This window comes from Fundulus heteroclitus, chromosome 7, assembly GCF_011125445.2.
Source record: "Fundulus heteroclitus isolate FHET01 chromosome 7, MU-UCD_Fhet_4.1, whole genome shotgun sequence".
Lineage (NCBI taxonomy): Eukaryota > Metazoa > Chordata > Actinopteri > Cyprinodontiformes > Fundulidae > Fundulus > Fundulus heteroclitus.
In genome coordinates this window covers 25094547-25113069 of record NC_046367.1, presented here as the reverse complement: position 1 = coordinate 25113069, position 18523 = coordinate 25094547, and the positions used below count along the sequence as shown (strand labels likewise).

At 40.1% G+C, this 18523-nt stretch overlaps 2 protein-coding genes across 2 annotated transcripts; one reads left to right on the top strand and one right to left on the bottom strand.

Moving 5' to 3' along the window:
* On the top strand, positions 1-3953 carry mettl5 (methyltransferase like 5). The gene is made up of 7 exons (XM_012873242.3): positions 1-280; positions 360-474; positions 554-738; positions 1588-1670; positions 2990-3041; positions 3114-3163; positions 3520-3953. Exons 1-7 carry the CDS (start codon positions 181-183, stop codon positions 3559-3561), a joined length of 627 nt encoding a protein of 208 aa, XP_012728696.1. The 5' UTR covers positions 1-180; the 3' UTR covers positions 3562-3953.
* Positions 3570-17880, bottom strand: ssb (small RNA binding exonuclease protection factor La). Its single transcript, XM_036139269.1, has 12 exons — positions 17742-17880; positions 15508-15576; positions 15315-15418; positions 12237-12411; positions 11138-11245; positions 10953-11056; positions 8761-8832; positions 8641-8683; positions 8406-8546; positions 6949-7135; positions 6715-6852; positions 3570-3754 (listed from the first exon to the last, which is right to left on the bottom strand). The coding sequence occupies exons 2-12, from the start codon at positions 15565-15567 to the stop codon at positions 3675-3677; spliced, it is 1212 nt and encodes a 403-aa protein (XP_035995162.1). The 5' UTR covers positions 15568-15576; positions 17742-17880; the 3' UTR covers positions 3570-3674.
* Between the last annotated feature and the right edge of the window lie 643 nt (positions 17881-18523).

Here is an 18523-nt window from a genome sequence, read left to right as displayed (position 1 = left end):
ACCAGGAGAAAAAGAAGAAGACCGATTCCTGTTTTGGTCCATGCAGGCAGGCCAATGCGAGAAGGAAATGTCAAGTTTACACTAAACGCTGACGTTCGCTATGAATAATTGTTAAATATATTATTTAATGTTCTTTCTGTGCGTTGGTACTCTGCTGCGGAGAAATCCCAGCGGGGCGAAATGAAGCTGAAGGAGCTGGAAAGCTGCCTGCAGCAGGTGGACACGTTCGAGGAGCCGAAGATCCTCCTGGAGCAGTATCCGACCAGCCCTCACATCGCAGGTGAGCATCCGAGAAAATGCGCATTTAACATAAATAAATATATAAAATACCAACAAAGCGCTGCCCTCTGTCCCCGCAGCATGCATGCTTTACACCATCCACAACACGTTTGACGACATCGAGGGCAAACTGGTGGCAGACCTGGGCTGCGGCTGCGGGGTCCTCAGCATCGGGGCTTCCATGCTGGACGCAGGGTGAGACAACTATCCTGCCCGCCCCCCGGGACAGAGTCGTTGTCGGCGAGCAGCTTTCACATCCCTGTGTTCTCTGCAGTCTGTGCGTCGGCTTCGACGTCGACGAGGACGCGCTGGAGATATTCAGGAGGAACGCTGAGGAGTTTGAGCTCTCCAACGTGGACCTGCTCCAGTGTGATTTGTGCCACCTGGAAGCTGAGGCTTATGCCCAAAAGTTTGACACCGTCATAATGAATCCACCGTTTGGTACAAAACACAACCAAGGCGAGTTTAACGTGATAAATAGGCTGCTGAGAGGGGATGGTGCTTTTATTGATCAGAAATGTATTTGGTTTAACTCCGGCTAGTGTGATCCTAATGTACAGTGCTGTGTAAAGTGTTGGCTTTCCCTATAGCTTTTTCTTTTTTTTTTTTTTGGCAATCCAAAGTATTTTAATATCGGACAAAGATAACTACAGCCAATACAAAAACCTGTTTTCTATTAATAACTCCTATTTTAAGTAGGATTCTAAACTTACTTAGCTATATTAGAAAAAGCTGTAATTAAGTAGTTTGAATTTAACTAGAGATTAGTTAAATTCCTCTACCCACACCCAGATCTGTGCATTGAGTAACTGCTGTGTGACAAACCAGTAATAAATTAAGATTTCTGATTCCTTTACAAATAAGATATTTATTTGACTCCATGTTGTGGAAAAACCTTCCATCGCGTTAAAAACTGTGTAATATAAAGCATGTATAATAGGAAATTGACTGTCCTTGAGACAAACCTTAAAGTCCTCCCCTTTTATTGTCAGATTACAGTTCTGTTACGGCTGCGCAATCATGTTGCAAAGGACAGAATATTAATTTGCTAAATATTAATGGGACTATTTAGAATGCAACATTTCTTGGCCATTTTACCTATATCTATATTTACATATCTATAGATAAAGCATAGACCTTCCTGCTTGGCTTGCCATTAAGATATTCAGCCTCACTGCGCTAGATGTTTTCATTCGACACAGCTTTTATGTTGCATTTTTGACAGCGTGGTCTGTAGGAATCTGAGAGGTCAGTTCATGGTGTTCTTGTTTGGGTAGAAGTAATTGGATGTTTTACTGTTTGTTCAAGGAATGGACATGAAGTTCCTCCGCGCCGCTTTAACCATGGCGAATACAGCGGTCTACTCGCTTCATAAAACATCAACACGAGAGGTAAGTTCCAGCTCCCAGCCGATCTGTCCCTCCCATCCCCATTTTATCCCAACCCGCCTTCATTTAATACTCCTCCAGCTAACCATGGCTTCTTAGTTGATCTTTTAGTAGGTCAGCATTTATAGTGAACTGTGTGGCTGTGAAAAAGGCAAAAGTTTCATGTTATTGAACAGTAGGTTCAATAATTTGTATTACGTGGGTTCCTGCACAGAAATTCAAATGTAAGACAATTTTTTTTTTAGATCCTTTTAAAACCAACTTCATCTAATATTAATATATACCCGAGTTGTTTAGGTGGTGAGTGCTGCATTTTTACACTTAGGCTACTAAACCTCAGCTTGATAGGTTTTACTTTCATTTGAAATTGTTTGTTTTTTAAGCCAAACCACATGAAACCACTGGTACACTCTCCCCTGCGGTGGATAATGTAACAATATTTTGATTTTAATCTAGTAGACTTGGAGAAACCATAAATTTGGCAACAAATGTACCAATTTAAAACCTAGTGAGGAAACTCTGAAACATATATAGGAGTCCTTATTACATCCTTGTTTAGGCCCGCGGATGTATTGCAACATACAGTGAAGCCCAAAATTATCCTTATCTCTTGAAGATTAAGTTTTCAGTCAGACGTTTAATAGGAAGACGTTTTGAAGATAAAACAGGGTAAAAGAAAAATCATATATCAAATGATTTATATTCTTCCATATAATAAATGGCAATGGCATGATTGTTGACAAGCTTTTTGCATTTACCTTATAACAGGTCCATGAGAGCCGATGTGCTACAACTTTAGACACATCTACTTTATTCTAGTATTTAAGTCATTAGCGGGGGTCTGAAGAACTAGATTGGACACTAAGTTGATTCAGGTGTGTTGGATCAGGGACAATAACCGCCTTCACAAATATTCTTTATGATGGGCCCCTCAAACAATTACTTCTAATCAGAAGCAACATGTTGGTAAATGTGGCATAAAAAAACTGAATCTGCCTTTAGTGTGAAACAAATTGGAATAAATTTGGGTTTACCAGTCAGTTTGCTGCTCAGCCAACATGAACTGCATCGCTATTTTTGTCCCTTCCTGAAAGACTTTGGATGCTCAACGACTGAAAATGTTCATAAAGGTGAAGGTAACCAAAGAGCATCGGCCATAAATCCCACATTAATGCGACAGACAGGACAGCGGCGTTTAAAACTAAGACCCCGTTCCACTAAATCCAAGTAAAACTGTCTTCTTGTTCCCCTTTAAGTTCAAATTGAACTGGAATATTTTAACTCCTCTGGTCTGACGCTTGACATTCATTATGTAATTACAGCACATACAAAAGAAGGCTACTGACTGGGGAGTGAAGATGGAAGTCATTGCAGGTTAGTGAGACGAGTAGTTTAATCCTTTCTATTATAGGAGCATCACACAATGACCATGTACTTCGCTTACAGAACTGAGATACGATTTGCCGGCTTCCTACAGGTTTCACAAGAAGAAGTCGGTAGGTACATCACCGACGTGACATGGCATGCTCTTCAAATTCAAAACAAATTAATTTTATTAAACATTTTTATTTGCTGTAAGCGTATGCAAACTTAAAAAAAACATTTTCCATCAGTCAATGTCTGAAACCTAGAAGAAGAAAAAAAACTAGTAGCAAAACAAAAAGGCAAACATTTTCTAGATGTCACTCAGGTCCAAAATAATAATTCATTTGAAATCAAACAGTCAAGAACAGGTTTACCTTGATTGTGCTAAAATTAAAACATCTTAAGATAAGAACAAAAATACATACAAATAATGTCATGAGAGGCACAAAATACAGGAGCTGAAAACTGATTCCAAATGTTTCTTTAGGTTGACATCCAGGTGGACTTCCTCCGGTTCTCCAAAGCCTGATCTTTGCCTTTTTTTTTTTTTAACTGGAATGGGATTTAAGTTGCCTCTGCATTTTTCACCGTTTGTAATAAATGTTTTCGCTAAAGAAAAAAAATCTGGACTCCGTCTCCTCATTAAGATCCGTTTTCAGTTTTGGCAACTTTTGCTGGAGGACTGTCGGCGTCTTCAAGCTCTCTCTTTGGGGCTGCAGGCGCTGCAAGGAAAGCAGGAAACGGATGATCATCAGAACCAAGAAGCTGCTGCTCAGAATATGGAGTACCATGCACAACATTCGTATCTATGACTTTTACACTTTGTGTGTATTTCACTTGGATTTTATGTGACAGACCAACACAATGGAGCACAACCGTTGTATGTGGTGTTTGTATTCAGTCCCTTTTAATGGCTCCAAATAAAACCTATTGTCTTCAAATATCTCATATTTACTAAATTCAGTCCAACTGTGTGTATAGAAATCTAAAACTGTTCCAGGGGTTCCTCTTGGATTATAATTATTTTTTTTTTAAGTGGGGACAGGGGAGATGATGGGATGATGAATGGAGGTAAACGCAGGGCAAACCCTGGAAGAAACCACACTAGAGCCTGGGGTTGACGTTCACCTACCAGCAGGATAACCCTAAACATACAGCTACAATGAAATGGGTTAAAGTAGGGTTGCACAATTAATCACATTTGCAATATAATCAATTAAAAAAGAACAACACAATTTTTGGGGTAACATGTTTAAAGTGGGTTTGCCTCCACATACAAGGGAAGACAGTTGCAGGAGTGAGATAATCTAATTTTATCACTTGTTTTAGAGTTTATATATTCATACTGTTTTACCAGAAACTTTCAGGAATCTCTCCATAGCATTAAGTCCTGGTCAATAAGTTTAATTTAAAGACTTGTTTGTTGGTTCAACAATGATTGATGTCCAATTAAATTAAAAGCTGTTCTCTTGAACAATATTCTGACTAATTAAAACATTAAAAGTTCTCGTTTTAAATAGTCCTTGTATACAAACATCTTTATCTAAAGGCCATTTTTGTTGCTTGTGGTTAATGCAGAGAAAAGTCAAAATCAAATCGCAATTTGGGTTGAAATATATCGTAGGCAGAACGCAATCCTTCCTGCTCCCAGTTTAGACACAGTGGGTCTTTTAGCGCCTGATCTGCACAGCGATGAAACCGATTGATTTGTGGTTTGTATATGTTTAAATGACATAAATTAAACAGAAAAAAAATTGCAATAAATCACAATATCAAGATATAAATTTGTAATTAGATTATTTTCCAAAATTGTTCAGCCCAAGTTTAAAGTAAAACTGTTAGAATGGTGAGGTCTAAGTTGAGACATAAACCTTGATATATGGAAAGAAAGATGTGCGAAGACATACCTCAAAGGAACTATACCTGAATTTATTTTTCTCTGGTTAAGAAAAACGCTTTTTACGTAATGCATTACGAGTTAAAAGACGTAATTTGACAATAATTGACTAATTGTTTGCGTGATTGGGCGAGTCCAGGTTTTATAGCAGGAATAAGCAGCGAACTGGAGACAACCCGGGACGACTCTTCTCTGCAAACACACGACGACCACTCACATAGGAGAATGTCGTTTACCAGAGACGCAGCATTTATGTCAAAGGAAACGAGGAAAAGACCCGCGAAGCCTCGCTTCCACCGGAGGATTGAGCACAACCTTGAGGCGCGTGTTTAGTCTTGTGCATGTCGGGGGTTTCTCATTGGATTAAAAAGGAAAAATAACAACATATGGGCGGGGCTTTCAGTCCAAACTAAACCGTTTCCATCGCTCAGTTTCCATTTAAGCAGGATCAGGTATTTGTTCCTTTAAGACCTGAAGCTGTACGGGCGTGTCCAGCTGCAGTGCCCTGCTGTGTCCTTGCTCCACCACAGCTGACTCAAATGGCTGAATTACATCCCTGGCAAGTCACCTAGCTCTGTCTGATGCTGAAATGAGGAGATGGAACAGTGGAAGCTGCAGTGCTTTGGTCTGAACTCTGTCAGTGAAGCTCAGGAGTCGCCTCTTGTAACCCATCATCAGTGGCCTCTGAGGCCGCTTCCTTTTAATGTCATTCTGATGAGGCCCTTCACCTCCACCACGGCATTCAGCTCCACCCCCTTCACCATTTATTTTGTAGTTTAATGGCCGAAATACTATTATCTAGTGCAAGAGAAACCTTTTATCCCTAAATCTATTTAAAAATGTCAGCGGAGGACGTTTCCATTCACCAGTCTGACAGAGCAAGAGGAAACTGCTGCTTATATCATAATGCTACGTGAAATAAACACTACAGTTGTGCTCTCAGGAAACTATAAGCGAGGACACAGCGAGCGCTATGAGAGCTCAAATAAAGTCTGTTGAAATTTACGAGTTATCTGCAGCTTACTGCTTTGCTGTGTCCTTAGTTTCCATTCCCAGAAGGAACTGAGCCCTCGATCAGATCAAGTCTTTGGGAAAATCCCTCATTACCGGCAAAAATGACTGAAGCATGGACCGCCAAAGTGCTTCGCACAAACGAGAAGGTTCTGATAATGGGGGGCCGGTGGAGTGACTTGTGTGGGTTAATGCACCCAACATTAGTTACGTTTACGTGGATAAAAGTAATCGAAATAAAAGGGCCAATCGGAATGTGCGCCTGGCGTAAACATGACGCATTTCCACTTTGGCGAGTGGAGGAAAAATTGTCGGGTTCTCTACCTTTCTGTTCGAAAAAATTGTTGCTTACTCAGTAACGTTTCAACCGTAATTAGAACATCATGCAAGTCCAACCTGAGCACTCGGACCAGCAACAAACTCGTATAATACCTCTTTGTTTGCTATTCTTTTGTAGGTTAACAAAGATGGAACAACTTCTGTGTTTTTTTAGGGGAATTTGATAACTGCACATGTCAGAGTGGTTATATTTCAAATAAAGCCAGGTGCATGTACACGCACATTATGATCAGATTAATAGATTTTGTGTCCATATAAACGATACAATCTGATCATTTAATCCAAATACGCTTTTTATTCTTCCAGAGACCGCAAACTCACAACAAAAGGTCTTTAAGGGCTGAAAAAGAGGATTTTGCATGTTCTATCCCCTTTAAGATGGTCTGATTTTTTGGCAAATTTTATTAGCAAATCTCATGGTGATGTTACACTTACCTTCCTCACCCTCATCTTCCTCATTATCGCTATCGAATTTCGTTTTCTTTCCCTGGAAATGAGTCCTGCCTTGGTCTCTGCCGCCTCTTCCCCGTCGGCCTCCTCTTCCTCTGCCACCTGATCTTCCTCTTCCACCACCTGTGTTTTTAAACCACACAGGAAACATCGGCACTCAAGCGCAGATCATCTTTGCTAGCATTGCACCAAACGTGACGCCTGACGGTAGAAACGCACCTCTGCCTTTTGATCGGCTGTACGACTCCTGCTGAGCCTCGATGATCTTTTTCAGAACCTCTTTCTCCTCATCGCCCTCGAGCACCTGCCATGTGACGCTGCTGCCCTTCATTTTCAGCTCCCCTCCGTTCGCCTCCTTGGCTTTCTCAAAGGCTTCTTTTGCGTTCCCATCAAAAAGAAGCGTGCCCTTGATGGAAACAAAATAATAATAATAATTAAAACATGCTTGTAGGGAGGTCAACGCACGTCTACTTTACAGAGTTCTGCATCAACAATTTCCCCCTGGGATTATTAAAGTATGTCTGATTCTGATCTTTTGCATCAACCTTAAAAAGATGGAATGGTAAAGTTCACAATTCATTTATGGCAAATATTTATTTGGCAGACGGGGTTTAAATATATAACATGCAAAGAGAAGGAAATGTAAGTAAGCAACAAGGAAGGCATGAAGGAGGATGAAGGATAGAAAGAAAGAAAGGAAGAGCACAGGCAAAATTAGAAAACGAGAGAGAGAACAGGAGTCAAGGCATGAGGATGCATGGCATGGTTAGGACACAAAGACGCTAATCAGGAGGAAAGAAGGACAGAGGAAAGCTGGGAAGGACATGATGAATAAACACAATAAAGGGAGGAACAGAGAAAAATAGGGAAGGAAGAGAGGAAAGACAGAAGCACGTAAGGAACAAAGGAAGGACACAAATGCAGGACAATACTTAAGACGATAAGAGAGAGGATGAACCCTGTAAAGAAAAATATTTCTCCCTCCTATTTATGTTTATGTTCATAATTTTAAAGAAAAATGGTGAAATTAACCAAAAGTGGATCAGACAGCTGCAGCTGATCCAGAACGCTGCTGCCCGCGTCCTCACTAAGACTAAGAAAGTAGAGAACATCACCCCAGTTCTAAAGTCCTTACACTGGCTCCCTATATCTCAGAGAATAGACTTTAAAATACTTCTGTTAGTCTATAAATCCCTAAATGGCTTAGCACCTAAATACATCACAGACTTGTTATCAGTGCATCAACCCTCCAGACATCTGAGGTCTTCTGTCTCAAATCTACTCTGCAGAACCAGAACCAGAACTAAACATGGAGAAGCTGCATTTAGTTCCTGCTCCACTTATCTGGAACAAACTTCCAGAAAACTGTAAAAATGCTAAAAGCCTGAGTTCTTTTAAATCAAGATTAAAAACCTTTGACTGTTGTAGTTAAACTGTTTTACTGAAACATCATTAGTTCAACTTTGTAGTCCAAATGTTTTAAAAATCATTAATATTTGCTTTTAGTTTCCATTTCCCATGTTTTCTTTTGTTTCACTTTTTCTACATTTTATTCCAACTTGCTTTTATTCCATGTCTAATTGTCCTATATTTTTATTATGTAAAGCACTTTGCGTTGTCTTTGTACTGAAATGTGCTATACAAATAAATGTGCCGTGCCTTGGGAGATAACATACCTCCTTGGCTCCTCTTGTGAAGTCTACCCACTTTATCTTTCCGTGCCCAGAGAACGATGCATGGAAGTCTTCTCGCGAAACGTCTTCAAGCTCTCCAGAAAACTTCAACAAACACCCCGTCTTTTCGTCCAGGAGCAAACCCTGCAAATCATTTATTATTTATGAAATGTTGTCTATGAAGAACAATCTAAAAGCAGCAACAAGGTTTAATGTGTGGCGGTTTAGGAAACGCTACCATTTCTTTTTCCTCGGCGTGTTTCTGCTGCTGCGCCTTCTCTCTGTAAAAACGTTTAAACGAGGCTCAGACACGTTTAACAAGGTTTCTGACAGAAAAAGCCACATCTGGTCAACTCACTGTTTTGCTTTGGCTTTCGTCTCCGCTTTGTAGTGTTTCCTCTCTTCGGCCTTCTTTGCATGGTAGGCTTCTCTGGAAGAAATAAAATGATACTCGGTGGTTTTAAACCCTTTTAACTCGACTTCCTAAAGCTTGGCTTTTAGCACTTCAAGTCTGGATATGGATGGATTTTTTTTTTTTTTTTTTTTTTTCTCAAATCAGAGCGTGGAAAAAGACTTGCACTTTCTTAACCATAAACGTCAACATTTGCTAAAATTGCAGAGCGTTTTTTTTTTCCCTTTTATACAACACAAAGACACAACTTTGGTTTGAGTTCATTTGATAATATTTAATGAACCTGAGCTAGTTTTAATAATATCTGCATTAAGGCGGTTTTGGCATCAACCCGTTACTCACAAATAGTGTTTAATTGCCAATATAGTTTAATAAAATTACCTGGTGTAGCTCATTTACAGGTCTATCTCAAATTAGACTACATCAGAGAAGTTTACTTAGTTAAGTGCCTAAATACGAACTGCATCGCTATTTTTTCATTCTGTAAAGTTCTGAAAGTTCAACTCAAAACTAAAAATTAACCCTCTTTGAAAACTGGGGCACTTGAGATCAATTAAAAATTGTTTTTATTACAGAAATGTTATTTCATGGCCCACACAATCAAGAGAAGACCACTGACTTTACAGTTCTTTACAGCATTAAAAGGAAAGTTGAGTGGTAGGAAAAACTGGTGGCTGAAGGTTCACGAGTAACAAGGATAAACTTCAGCCCTGAGAAGATTGTGAAGCAAAGAAAGTCATGAGGCGTATCCAAATCCTCTCTTCAGAAGAAAGGTAACGTTACATTTCATTTTGAAACCCCGGTTTGGAGGAGGAGCGTAAAGCCACAAACTCAAAGGTGCTTCAGGTCAGTGAAGTTTCCAGTCAGTGAAAATTAGGGGAACCATGCTCTCTTCAGGCACATCCCTCTGCTGACAAGCTGTATGGAGCCGTCAGCTGATTTCATTTTTTCAGCAGGACCTGGCTCCTGCTCACGCTGCCAGACGTACCAGAAGCTGGTTCAATGATCATGGTGTCACCATGCTTGACTGGCCAGAAAACTGGCCAGACCTGAACCCCACACAGCATCTATGGGCTGCTGTCAAGAGGAAGATGAGAGACACCAGAACCAGCCATGCAAGATGACCTGAAGGCTGCTAACCAGGCAACCTGGGTTTAATTACACCTCAGGTCATCACCTCCACCCATCGCTGCATTAATGCAGTAATTCATGCTAAAGGGGCCCCGGACAAATCGTAAAGTACATGTCTATAGTTTTCTGTAAACTGGCACTTCGGTTTTAAATGTTTTCTACTGGTCTAAACTGAATCTTGACTTTTCTGAAGTTATAAGCTATAATCATAGCTATAATCATCCAAATTGATATAAATAAATGCTTAAACTACACATCACTGTCTGTATTGACTCTAAAGATGCTTTTTCAAAGAAACATCTACAATAAATTAACCTTTCAGTGATATTCAAAGTTATTGGGGTAGAAATTTGTTTAATTAAAATCAAAAATTTTACTGATTTCCAAAAGCCATTCCTGGAAAACAGCCACTCTTTGATTATTGCTTAGACTAATTGAACAAGCTCTCCTAAAAATAAATAACGTTTTTATTAGTAAAGTTATTTTCTCATGATCCTCAGTTTAAAATAAAATACGCAGCTAATGTTTAAAGGAACAATGAGTAATAATGACACCTATTGGCTACACATACAACACACACACACGATGCCTTCCACGGACACCCACCATTTAGTCAACGGTCCGTTGTTGCACTGAATATTTACTTCCACAGGAAAAGGTATATGATGTATTTTGTTCTATTTCTGGTCCGTTTCTCTTACTGGCTTCCATGTTTGCAGGGTGCTGCTCTTTTGCCAAGATAAAATATGCTGCGCTCTGTTTTGGGGACTCTCATATGATTGGCTGAGGAACCAGGAAGTAAATGCGGGCTACACTGGACCGTACCTCTAGGTTTGAAAGGAGAAAAACTTGACTAAGATATTATTGATGGAGAGGACCAACAGGGAATGTTACTTCCATCCCAGGTGACAACTGAGAATAATTTAGGTTGATTTTAAGGTAAATATCTTGCTTATAGCTCCTTTAACACTGTGGTTAAACCCACACTGGGACGCAGCGCCGCTTACCTCGACAACACGAGCATCTCGTTGTCTTTGAACGTTTTTACATCCGAGCGTTCAAGGAACTGCTTTGCCGACTCCTCTGTTTCAAAGCAGACGAACACTGATCCCTGAAAAAGATACAGAAATATTTATTCAACGTCTCCCAACCATCTGACCACTAAAACTACTAAATAATGCTTTTTGTCCACCTTGAACTGCCGTTGCAAGTTTTTCCTCATCTGAATGTTCTCTATGCTGCCTTTACCGTTGAGCCACTCCTGAACCTCATCGAGAGTTGTTTCAAGAGGAAAACCTTTCTGCAAAAGTAAAAACAGCAAAAACAGTGATAACGAATAAGTGATAAAGAAAAAAACAAAACTTACCATGTTACAGCATTCTAGCTGTGCCCCGTACCACTTTCTTCCAAACAAAACTTAATCCTGTAACGTCCTGAAGCTCAGGTCACAACTTTATAATGCTAAAAAGAGTTAGCTTTAGTCAAATTTAAAAGTTGCAGTCTCATTTAGCAACCTTTCAATGAGCTCTCAGGTCTTTGTGCTCGTTGCAAAGTCTGAAATACTGAAGATATTGTCACAGTGGGCACGCGTTGCAATGGAAACTGCAAACAAATTAACGAAGGGAGGAAGGGAAGAAGAGAGGACACAACGGAAGGGTGCAAGAAGGGAGGAAACAAGGAGGGAACGAATGACGACAGGGAAAGGGTCTGAGAAAGAAAAATAGAAGAAAGGAAAATAGGGCACAAACAAGGAAGGGCTCAATGAGGACAAAGGAAGGAATGTCACATCAAGGCAAAACGAAGGACACAAGGATCAATTTAGGAAAAGAAGGAAGGAAGGAACAAAGGACAAGGGAGAAAGGATGGACTGAAGTATGGACATAAGGGAAAAAGGAAGGACATAAGGAAAGCATAGGAAGGACACACTTAAGGAAGGACAGAGAGAAGGAAAGACAAGGCAGGAAAGAAGCGCACAAGGAAAAAAGGAAGGTCATGATAAAGGAAGGAAGGTAAAGTACAAGGGAGGAACAAAGGTCACAAAGAAAGGAGGACCAAATAAATTACACCTACAAATATTTTATATTCTCAGTTGTTTCTGTACTCATAACCTGGAAAATAATGAGATTTTGATACTTTTCCACATTGCAGGAACCCGGTAGATCTATAGAGTCTACTGCAAACTACTGCGGTGACTCATTTTTATTAGATTTGACTTTTAATGACAGTTTATCTGATGCAGACGGTACGTCAGCACGTAGAACTGAACAAACAAAGATGTCTTAGAAACTTACAATGTACACAGATCTGTGCTTCACAGCGTCTTTGTACTCGTCGTTCAGTTCCGGTAAGGGTTTATCTGGAGACCTCCTTATTTTGGTCTTGTCCTCGCTGATCTCCAGGAGGCCCGACTTGGATTTCTGGAGAGCTGAAACGACGACGCTGGTCTCCGTGGTTAAAGACTTCAGTCTAAAAGGCGACACACAGCAAGTTTCTCTCACTCAGAACTTCTCTAAATCCTTAAGGCACTTCAGAGCTTCACACACAGCTTAATAAAGTGGCTGTGGTGGTAAAGCAATTAAAATGATCTAAATATTGTTTATTTGTAATCTGATTACCGTTTGTAACCAGAGGGACTTTGTCAAACTGCGAAACTGTTTTAGTTCCAGACTGCAGACATTGTTAATAGACTTAAATTAGCTGGGACAAGTATAACTCTGTAGCTTGAGAGGAGCTACACCAGGACCATCATCCTTTGCCTGTTTGTAGCAGCTCTCTATTATCTAGGTGACATTTATTCAGTCGTGCAGGTGCTACCGTTCAGTGTTCATCAGACGGGATGTTTCAGCTCTGTTTATTTGCACAAAATACCGCATAGAGTGGAATGCAAAAAGGCGGAGATGACGTAGGGCTGGACGATATAGAAAAAAGTTTATCTATTTAAAAAAAAATGCACATTGATCGATATCAATTATTGAAAATATTTAAAATCATATTTTATGTGCAGCTCTGCCTGGACATTTTATAATATTGCTAAATGATTTAATAAAGAACACAAACACAGAATTCCAATTAAATCTTTATTTAACCAACTTTTTAACCATAACAGATTTTTTTTAAAGAAAAATAACTTAAGAGACCTGAGTTATGTTATTAAATACTGACAAAGAATAAACTAAAGTGACCAGTAAAATGACCAAAATAAATATACCAATACCATTTTATCACAAAGAAGGGAGCCCAGTTTAGCTGCTATACCTGCTTTGTTTTGGAAGAAGCTCCGTAAGATTTCTCAGAAGATGACACCGAGCGGTGCGAGGCTAAAACGGCTCGCGCTGCTGCGCGTGTAAACGGCTTGCGTGATGAAACAAGTTGGTTGCGTTACCAGACTTTGTTTTTACCGGTTCCTTGCAAGTTTTACAAATCACTGTTGTTTATTTCTGTCAGACTGGCGAACTAGTAAAACCCCGTTTTGGGACCGTTTCCTCCGCCGCTCCTTGCTGCGACATATTCACGTGCTCTGTGTTGTGGTTTGAGAGGGCGGAGCTTTGTGACGGCGTGCCTGGGTCCGCGATTACGATTGGTCGAGAGGAAGTAGTGACTGTAGCATCAACTAATACGATAAGCTGAATGGAAGGAAGGAAAACTGTCTATCGAAGTTTTATCGACTCTGTTTGTTCCTATCGCGCCACACGTCTATCGATAGATATATATTGTTATTATCGTCCAGCCCTAGGATGACGTGATGTGTGCCTCAACAACGGAGAAGGAAGCGCTGATCTAACCAGTGATGTCTGTGTGCAGCAGAGAGCAGCAGAGAGCAGCGACAGCACTTGTGTTTGTGCCTGAGAGCTGCCACACCGCTTAATAGCAGCAGGGTGCAAAACAGAGGGGGGGAGGGGTTTAAAGCCACCGTGTTACCGGGTCTCTAAAAAACTAAAAGGGGTGCAGTGGAGCGCAGCTCAGAGAGAACGAGTAGAAGTAGCGCTGGCAAGACAGGGGCCATGGTAAAGTGCCACAAATGGTCCATCAGTGTTACTTAAGATCAAAGCGCTCTCAGGCAGACAAAGCTGCAGACCACCTCTGAAAGTGGCCTAAAGCAGCAGCTTCTAACTCAAAGCCTGGATGGCTGGTATCCCCTGCCCGCCACACCTGAATCAAATGGCTAAACGGCCTCTCTAGCATGAAAGCTCCACGGGGCTCTGCTAATGAGCCAACATTGGAGTCAGGTGTTGAAGCAGACACACGTGTAAAAGGTTGAGACCACGGGTCTAAAGGAAGCTGTCCACGGCGCGCTTTGAGAGCAACTCCACCTGTAGTTCGCCTCCATCCAGGCATGAGCGCGTTGCTCGAGACGGACGTCAGAACAGAGATTCAGTCACTGCACGTCATGGAGCTACTGTGAGGAGAAATCCAGTCCTGTAGCTTTCACTGTTCACCCCTTGTGATCGTTAATTAAAAATTAAGCGTTGCAATCCGTTCCCCTGCCTGTGGGACTCAACGATTTTCTATTTCTTCTCCAAAATTCAAAGGAGAAAGAATACAGTGAGATGAAACCCAACGCAATGCAACCCCAAAGTAGGGCTGGGCGATAAATCGATTTAATCGATTAATTCGAATTTACAATTCTTTAAGATTTCATTTTTTGAAAATCTGGGTTTTATTTTGTCAATATACTCATTGGGTTTCCATGAAGAGAACAGCATGTGATGCTGAATATATGCTTAGGCAAAATTATTGTCAAAATATTGTTAAGTGGAAACTTTTTTTTTACCATAATACGAGGTACTTCGTTCACTTATTTACTTTTTTTTAAACTTAGTTTGAAGTTCACAAGTGCAGTGAAGCCTGTTCTTAGCTCAATGTGTAATACCACTAGCAGCAAATGTTTTGTTATATTTTCATTGTTTATAATGGCACGGCTACCATCTTGTTTTGCATGTTTTACAGCTTGTTTTTAGTTGCACTTTGAATCCAGGTCAACTCCCTGACGAAATGCTTGACATAAAAAGCAAGGTTTTGAAATAATTTCTTTAATTTATTTTTATGAAACAAAAAGGAGGGGGAAAAAAAAAATCGATTAATTGGATTTGGTATGATAAAATCAGAGATTTATTTTTTAATCCATATCGCCCAGCCGTACCCCAAAGGCATCCGTGAATCATGAGGCTCCCGCAAAGATTCCCCAAATCCTTCCCTCGCTCTGCTCTCTGCCGACATCCTGAGGTGGAATAGCTAAGCTGCTGCGTGTTATTTCAAACACGTAAAACAATCTTGACCTCACACGAAGGCCGTTATTAGATTACACGGACCGACTTAGACCAAACTATGAGAGCTGATTGCTTGAGACGGAAAACAGAAACCAGACATACCTGTTGAATTTGAGCATGGTCTCCAAAGTCACCCAGCCATCATCAAGCTGCAGCTGCTCTTTGAGAAACTTGTCTCTTGGGAGATTGTGATCCCCGAAGTAATACTAGGTGAACATAAAACACGTTTACAGCTGATTATAAAAACAATCCATCACAAATTAGAGAGAGAGGGGCAGTTTTAAGCCATAACTACCTCCACTTGACGAGCCACCTTCATCTCAGTGGGAGTCATCGCTTCTTGGTTTTCTGCCATCCTCCTTCTCTGCAGAAATAGGTATTAAAGACAATTAGCACACAGCACTCTATAAACCCCCCCCCCCCCCCCGTTTAAATGTGTTTTATAATTTATAGCGAGCCTGTGCATCATAAGGCTGCTTTTCTGTGCTACTGAAACAAAAAATGTTCCTCCTATTATTAATAAGATATCTAACCGACTTGTTTTAAATCCAAGGTCCTTTTAAGGCTTAAAAAAGAGAGTTCTTCTTAAAGGTGCGTAGCCACGTTGACCTTTTTATTTATTTATACGTCAGTAGCTCACTCTGGTTGCATACAGAGTTTTTATGAAAGATTATCATGTCCTGCTGGCGTATTAGTTGTTATTTTGGTGTTTTACGCTTTGTTTTTGCTCAATTTGTGGGTAAACAAAGCCTTTTAATGTTTATTTTTTTATAAACAGAGGATGTACAACACTGCGCATGTGAACAGTGGTCAAAACCAGAAAGCAGCTAAAGGCTATTAGCATCTCCCAGCGAAACAATGCAGAAGGGTGCAAGATCCAGCTGGAGAAGAAAAAAACAACAACACAAAAATAATGATTCCAAGAGGGAAACGACTATAATGTTGCTGGGAATACAGGATGAAAGTTGGTGTTCACTAAACCTGCCGATGCTCAGATGTGACCGCAGAGTTGATTGATGTGAGTAAATGTTCAGATATGAGGCTTTTAAAGTTGTTGTAGATCGTTTTAGTTAATCAGTAACGGTTGGTCTTCGATCACGGCGAGCTGCCGTGAGGCGTTACGGAGGGTCAGGCTCATTCAAGCATTATTTACAATTGATTTGTTTATTAAGCAAACCGGCATTATGATAGTTCTGCAATACTGCCGGTAGATGACTCCACGTCTGTTTATATCTGCTCATCACGCCCAGTGATGGATTCTTATCTAGCCTCAAAAAGCACGATCGATCAAGAGAGAGAGAGAGAGATAAACATTACCAGAAAAAAAAACCCTTGTCAGCTTTTAGCTACTACTCAAGCTTTTAGTATAACGGGTTATATATCTAGTAATTTAAGTAATGGTGCACGCACTGTTTAAAAAAATAAAATTATATTCTTTAAGAACCTCAGATATGACACCTTTATGAACACAAATCAGGCCTCAAATGATGCACAAAAGATGCAGAATTTAGAGCTGCATATAGAAAACAAGCAACTGCAACCAACATTACTGAGCATTGCAATGGCAATGAGAGTCAGAAATTAACCATTTCCTTTCCTCATATTAGGGAGCCTGACTGCCCTGGCCTCTGTCCTCAGAGGGAAGTTTGGGTCTCAAAGGCAGAAATAATAATAATAACAAATAATCTAAATATATTACTGACATATAGATACGGCAAGATTCAAGTCGAAAATGTAAAAAACCTAGACTCCACACTTTTCTGGGCTCACTTTTCTAGAGTTTTATGTTCGATTTTAACAATCTGGTAAAAGAATGAATACAAAAGTGTAGTATGACTTTAAGGCAGTTTTTTTATAAGCTTTAGATGTGGTACCTTGATAACGAAACAAGTGGATGAATAAACAAATAGATGAATGGAAGAAGGGATGGACAAAAAGGATGAATGGAGGAAGGGATGGACACATTTCCTTTCCACTTTCCACCATGAGCTTCTGAAAGTGCATTAAATTGATTCAGGCTGCTGTGCGCCATGGTGAAGCCACGTTCATTAAGAATTGGGCATATTAAGGGAATAATTGCTAACATTATTCCCTTAATATTCCCAAAACAACTGTAGGAATAGACAACTTCGTGGGTAAACTCACCCCTATCTGATACATGGAAATAGGTAGTTTGTTAGATAAGCCTTCAGATAGCCTGTGGTGGCTAGCCATCTAGCTAGCTTAGCTTTTACTCAGCAGCTTTGGATATACAAAAAAAAAAAAAAAAAAACATTACAGGCTTCTATGGCACAGAATGTAACTTCTTTAACAGAAAATGTTGACATTAAACCGCTGCTTATTTTACTAAAACACAAGACACTTTGGTCCATAGTTAGCTCGGCATCCAGGTTTGCAAGCTTCTAGCAGCATGAATGCATTTCACTGCATGAAAACCTCCTCCGTCCGTCTTAAAATCTACAGACCGGCAGTCGGCAGTACGAGCAGCACTTAAATAAAATCAGCGGCACGATTAAATGAAATACTTACGTTATGTTTAGGCAACGCAAACTAAACTTTGAGCTCTATTAAAAACCCAGAAGTCTTCACTTTCCTGCGCGCACGTTGTTAAACTGCGTGTTACGGAATCAGCCGAGGGCCAAAAAACGTTGTCAGCGCATTTTTTTCCCCCAGGTTAAAGTGGTGTAATATAGTATAAAACCAGCAGGCGGCGCTGTAATACTGTTCAATGTAATGTAATATGTTCAGTGAACTTTTCAGTGTCATTGAACAAAAAAACGTTTTTTTATTAATGTTGATGATGATTAAAAAAATAAACATAGGCGAGTTGAAAAAAATAACTCAATTTCATTCAATTTATTTTTATAGTATCAACTCCCTACACGTGTTATGTCAAAACAATTGACAAAAATAAAAAAAAATCTAATTCACATTTCATTATATCAAATCTGTTTTGATCCAAATATGTATAAAAAATTCTGTCCATCCAAAACCAATTCAGTCATATAGTCAGATTCACATCAAAGTGCATAGTGTGCAATTCCCTTGCAATTTTAATACAGAATTTCAATTTCAATTGGCTTTGGGCTTTGAGGTATAGTGCCCAGGGGCACCACATTGTCTTAATACGGGCCTGTCTCCACACACGGTTTTTGAGCTAATCTGAAGGCCACGTGAAATCTGGAGGTCTGTAGTGATTGACTCTGCAAAGTTAGGCTGACCTCTGCACCCTGTGAGCCTCAGTGTCTGCTACCCACACTTTTTGGTTTACATGGCCTAAAACTTCATGGCTGAGTTGCTGTTGTTCCTAA

Excerpts from the sequence above, each read along its gene's own strand:
- ssb (XM_036139269.1), bottom strand. The coding sequence starts at position 15,567 with ATGGCAGAAAACCAAGAAGCGATGACTCCCACTGAGATGAAGGTGGCT. Across the intron at positions 11,246-12,236 it reads AGCACAGATCTGTGTACATT|AAAGGTTTTCCTCTTGAAAC; the intron begins GTAAGTTTCTAA and ends TTACTTTTGCAG. Across the intron at positions 7,136-8,405 it reads TCACAAGAGGAGCCAAGGAG|GGCACGCTTCTTTTTGATGG; the intron begins GTATGTTATCTC and ends GTTTCCATCAAG.
- mettl5 (XM_012873242.3), top strand. The coding sequence starts at position 181 with ATGAAGCTGAAGGAGCTGGAAAGCTGCCTGCAGCAGGTGGACACGTTC. Across the intron at positions 475-553 it reads GCTTCCATGCTGGACGCAGG|TCTGTGCGTCGGCTTCGACG; the intron begins GTGAGACAACTA and ends TGTTCTCTGCAG. Across the intron at positions 1,671-2,989 it reads ATAAAACATCAACACGAGAG|CACATACAAAAGAAGGCTAC; the intron begins GTAAGTTCCAGC and ends ATGTAATTACAG.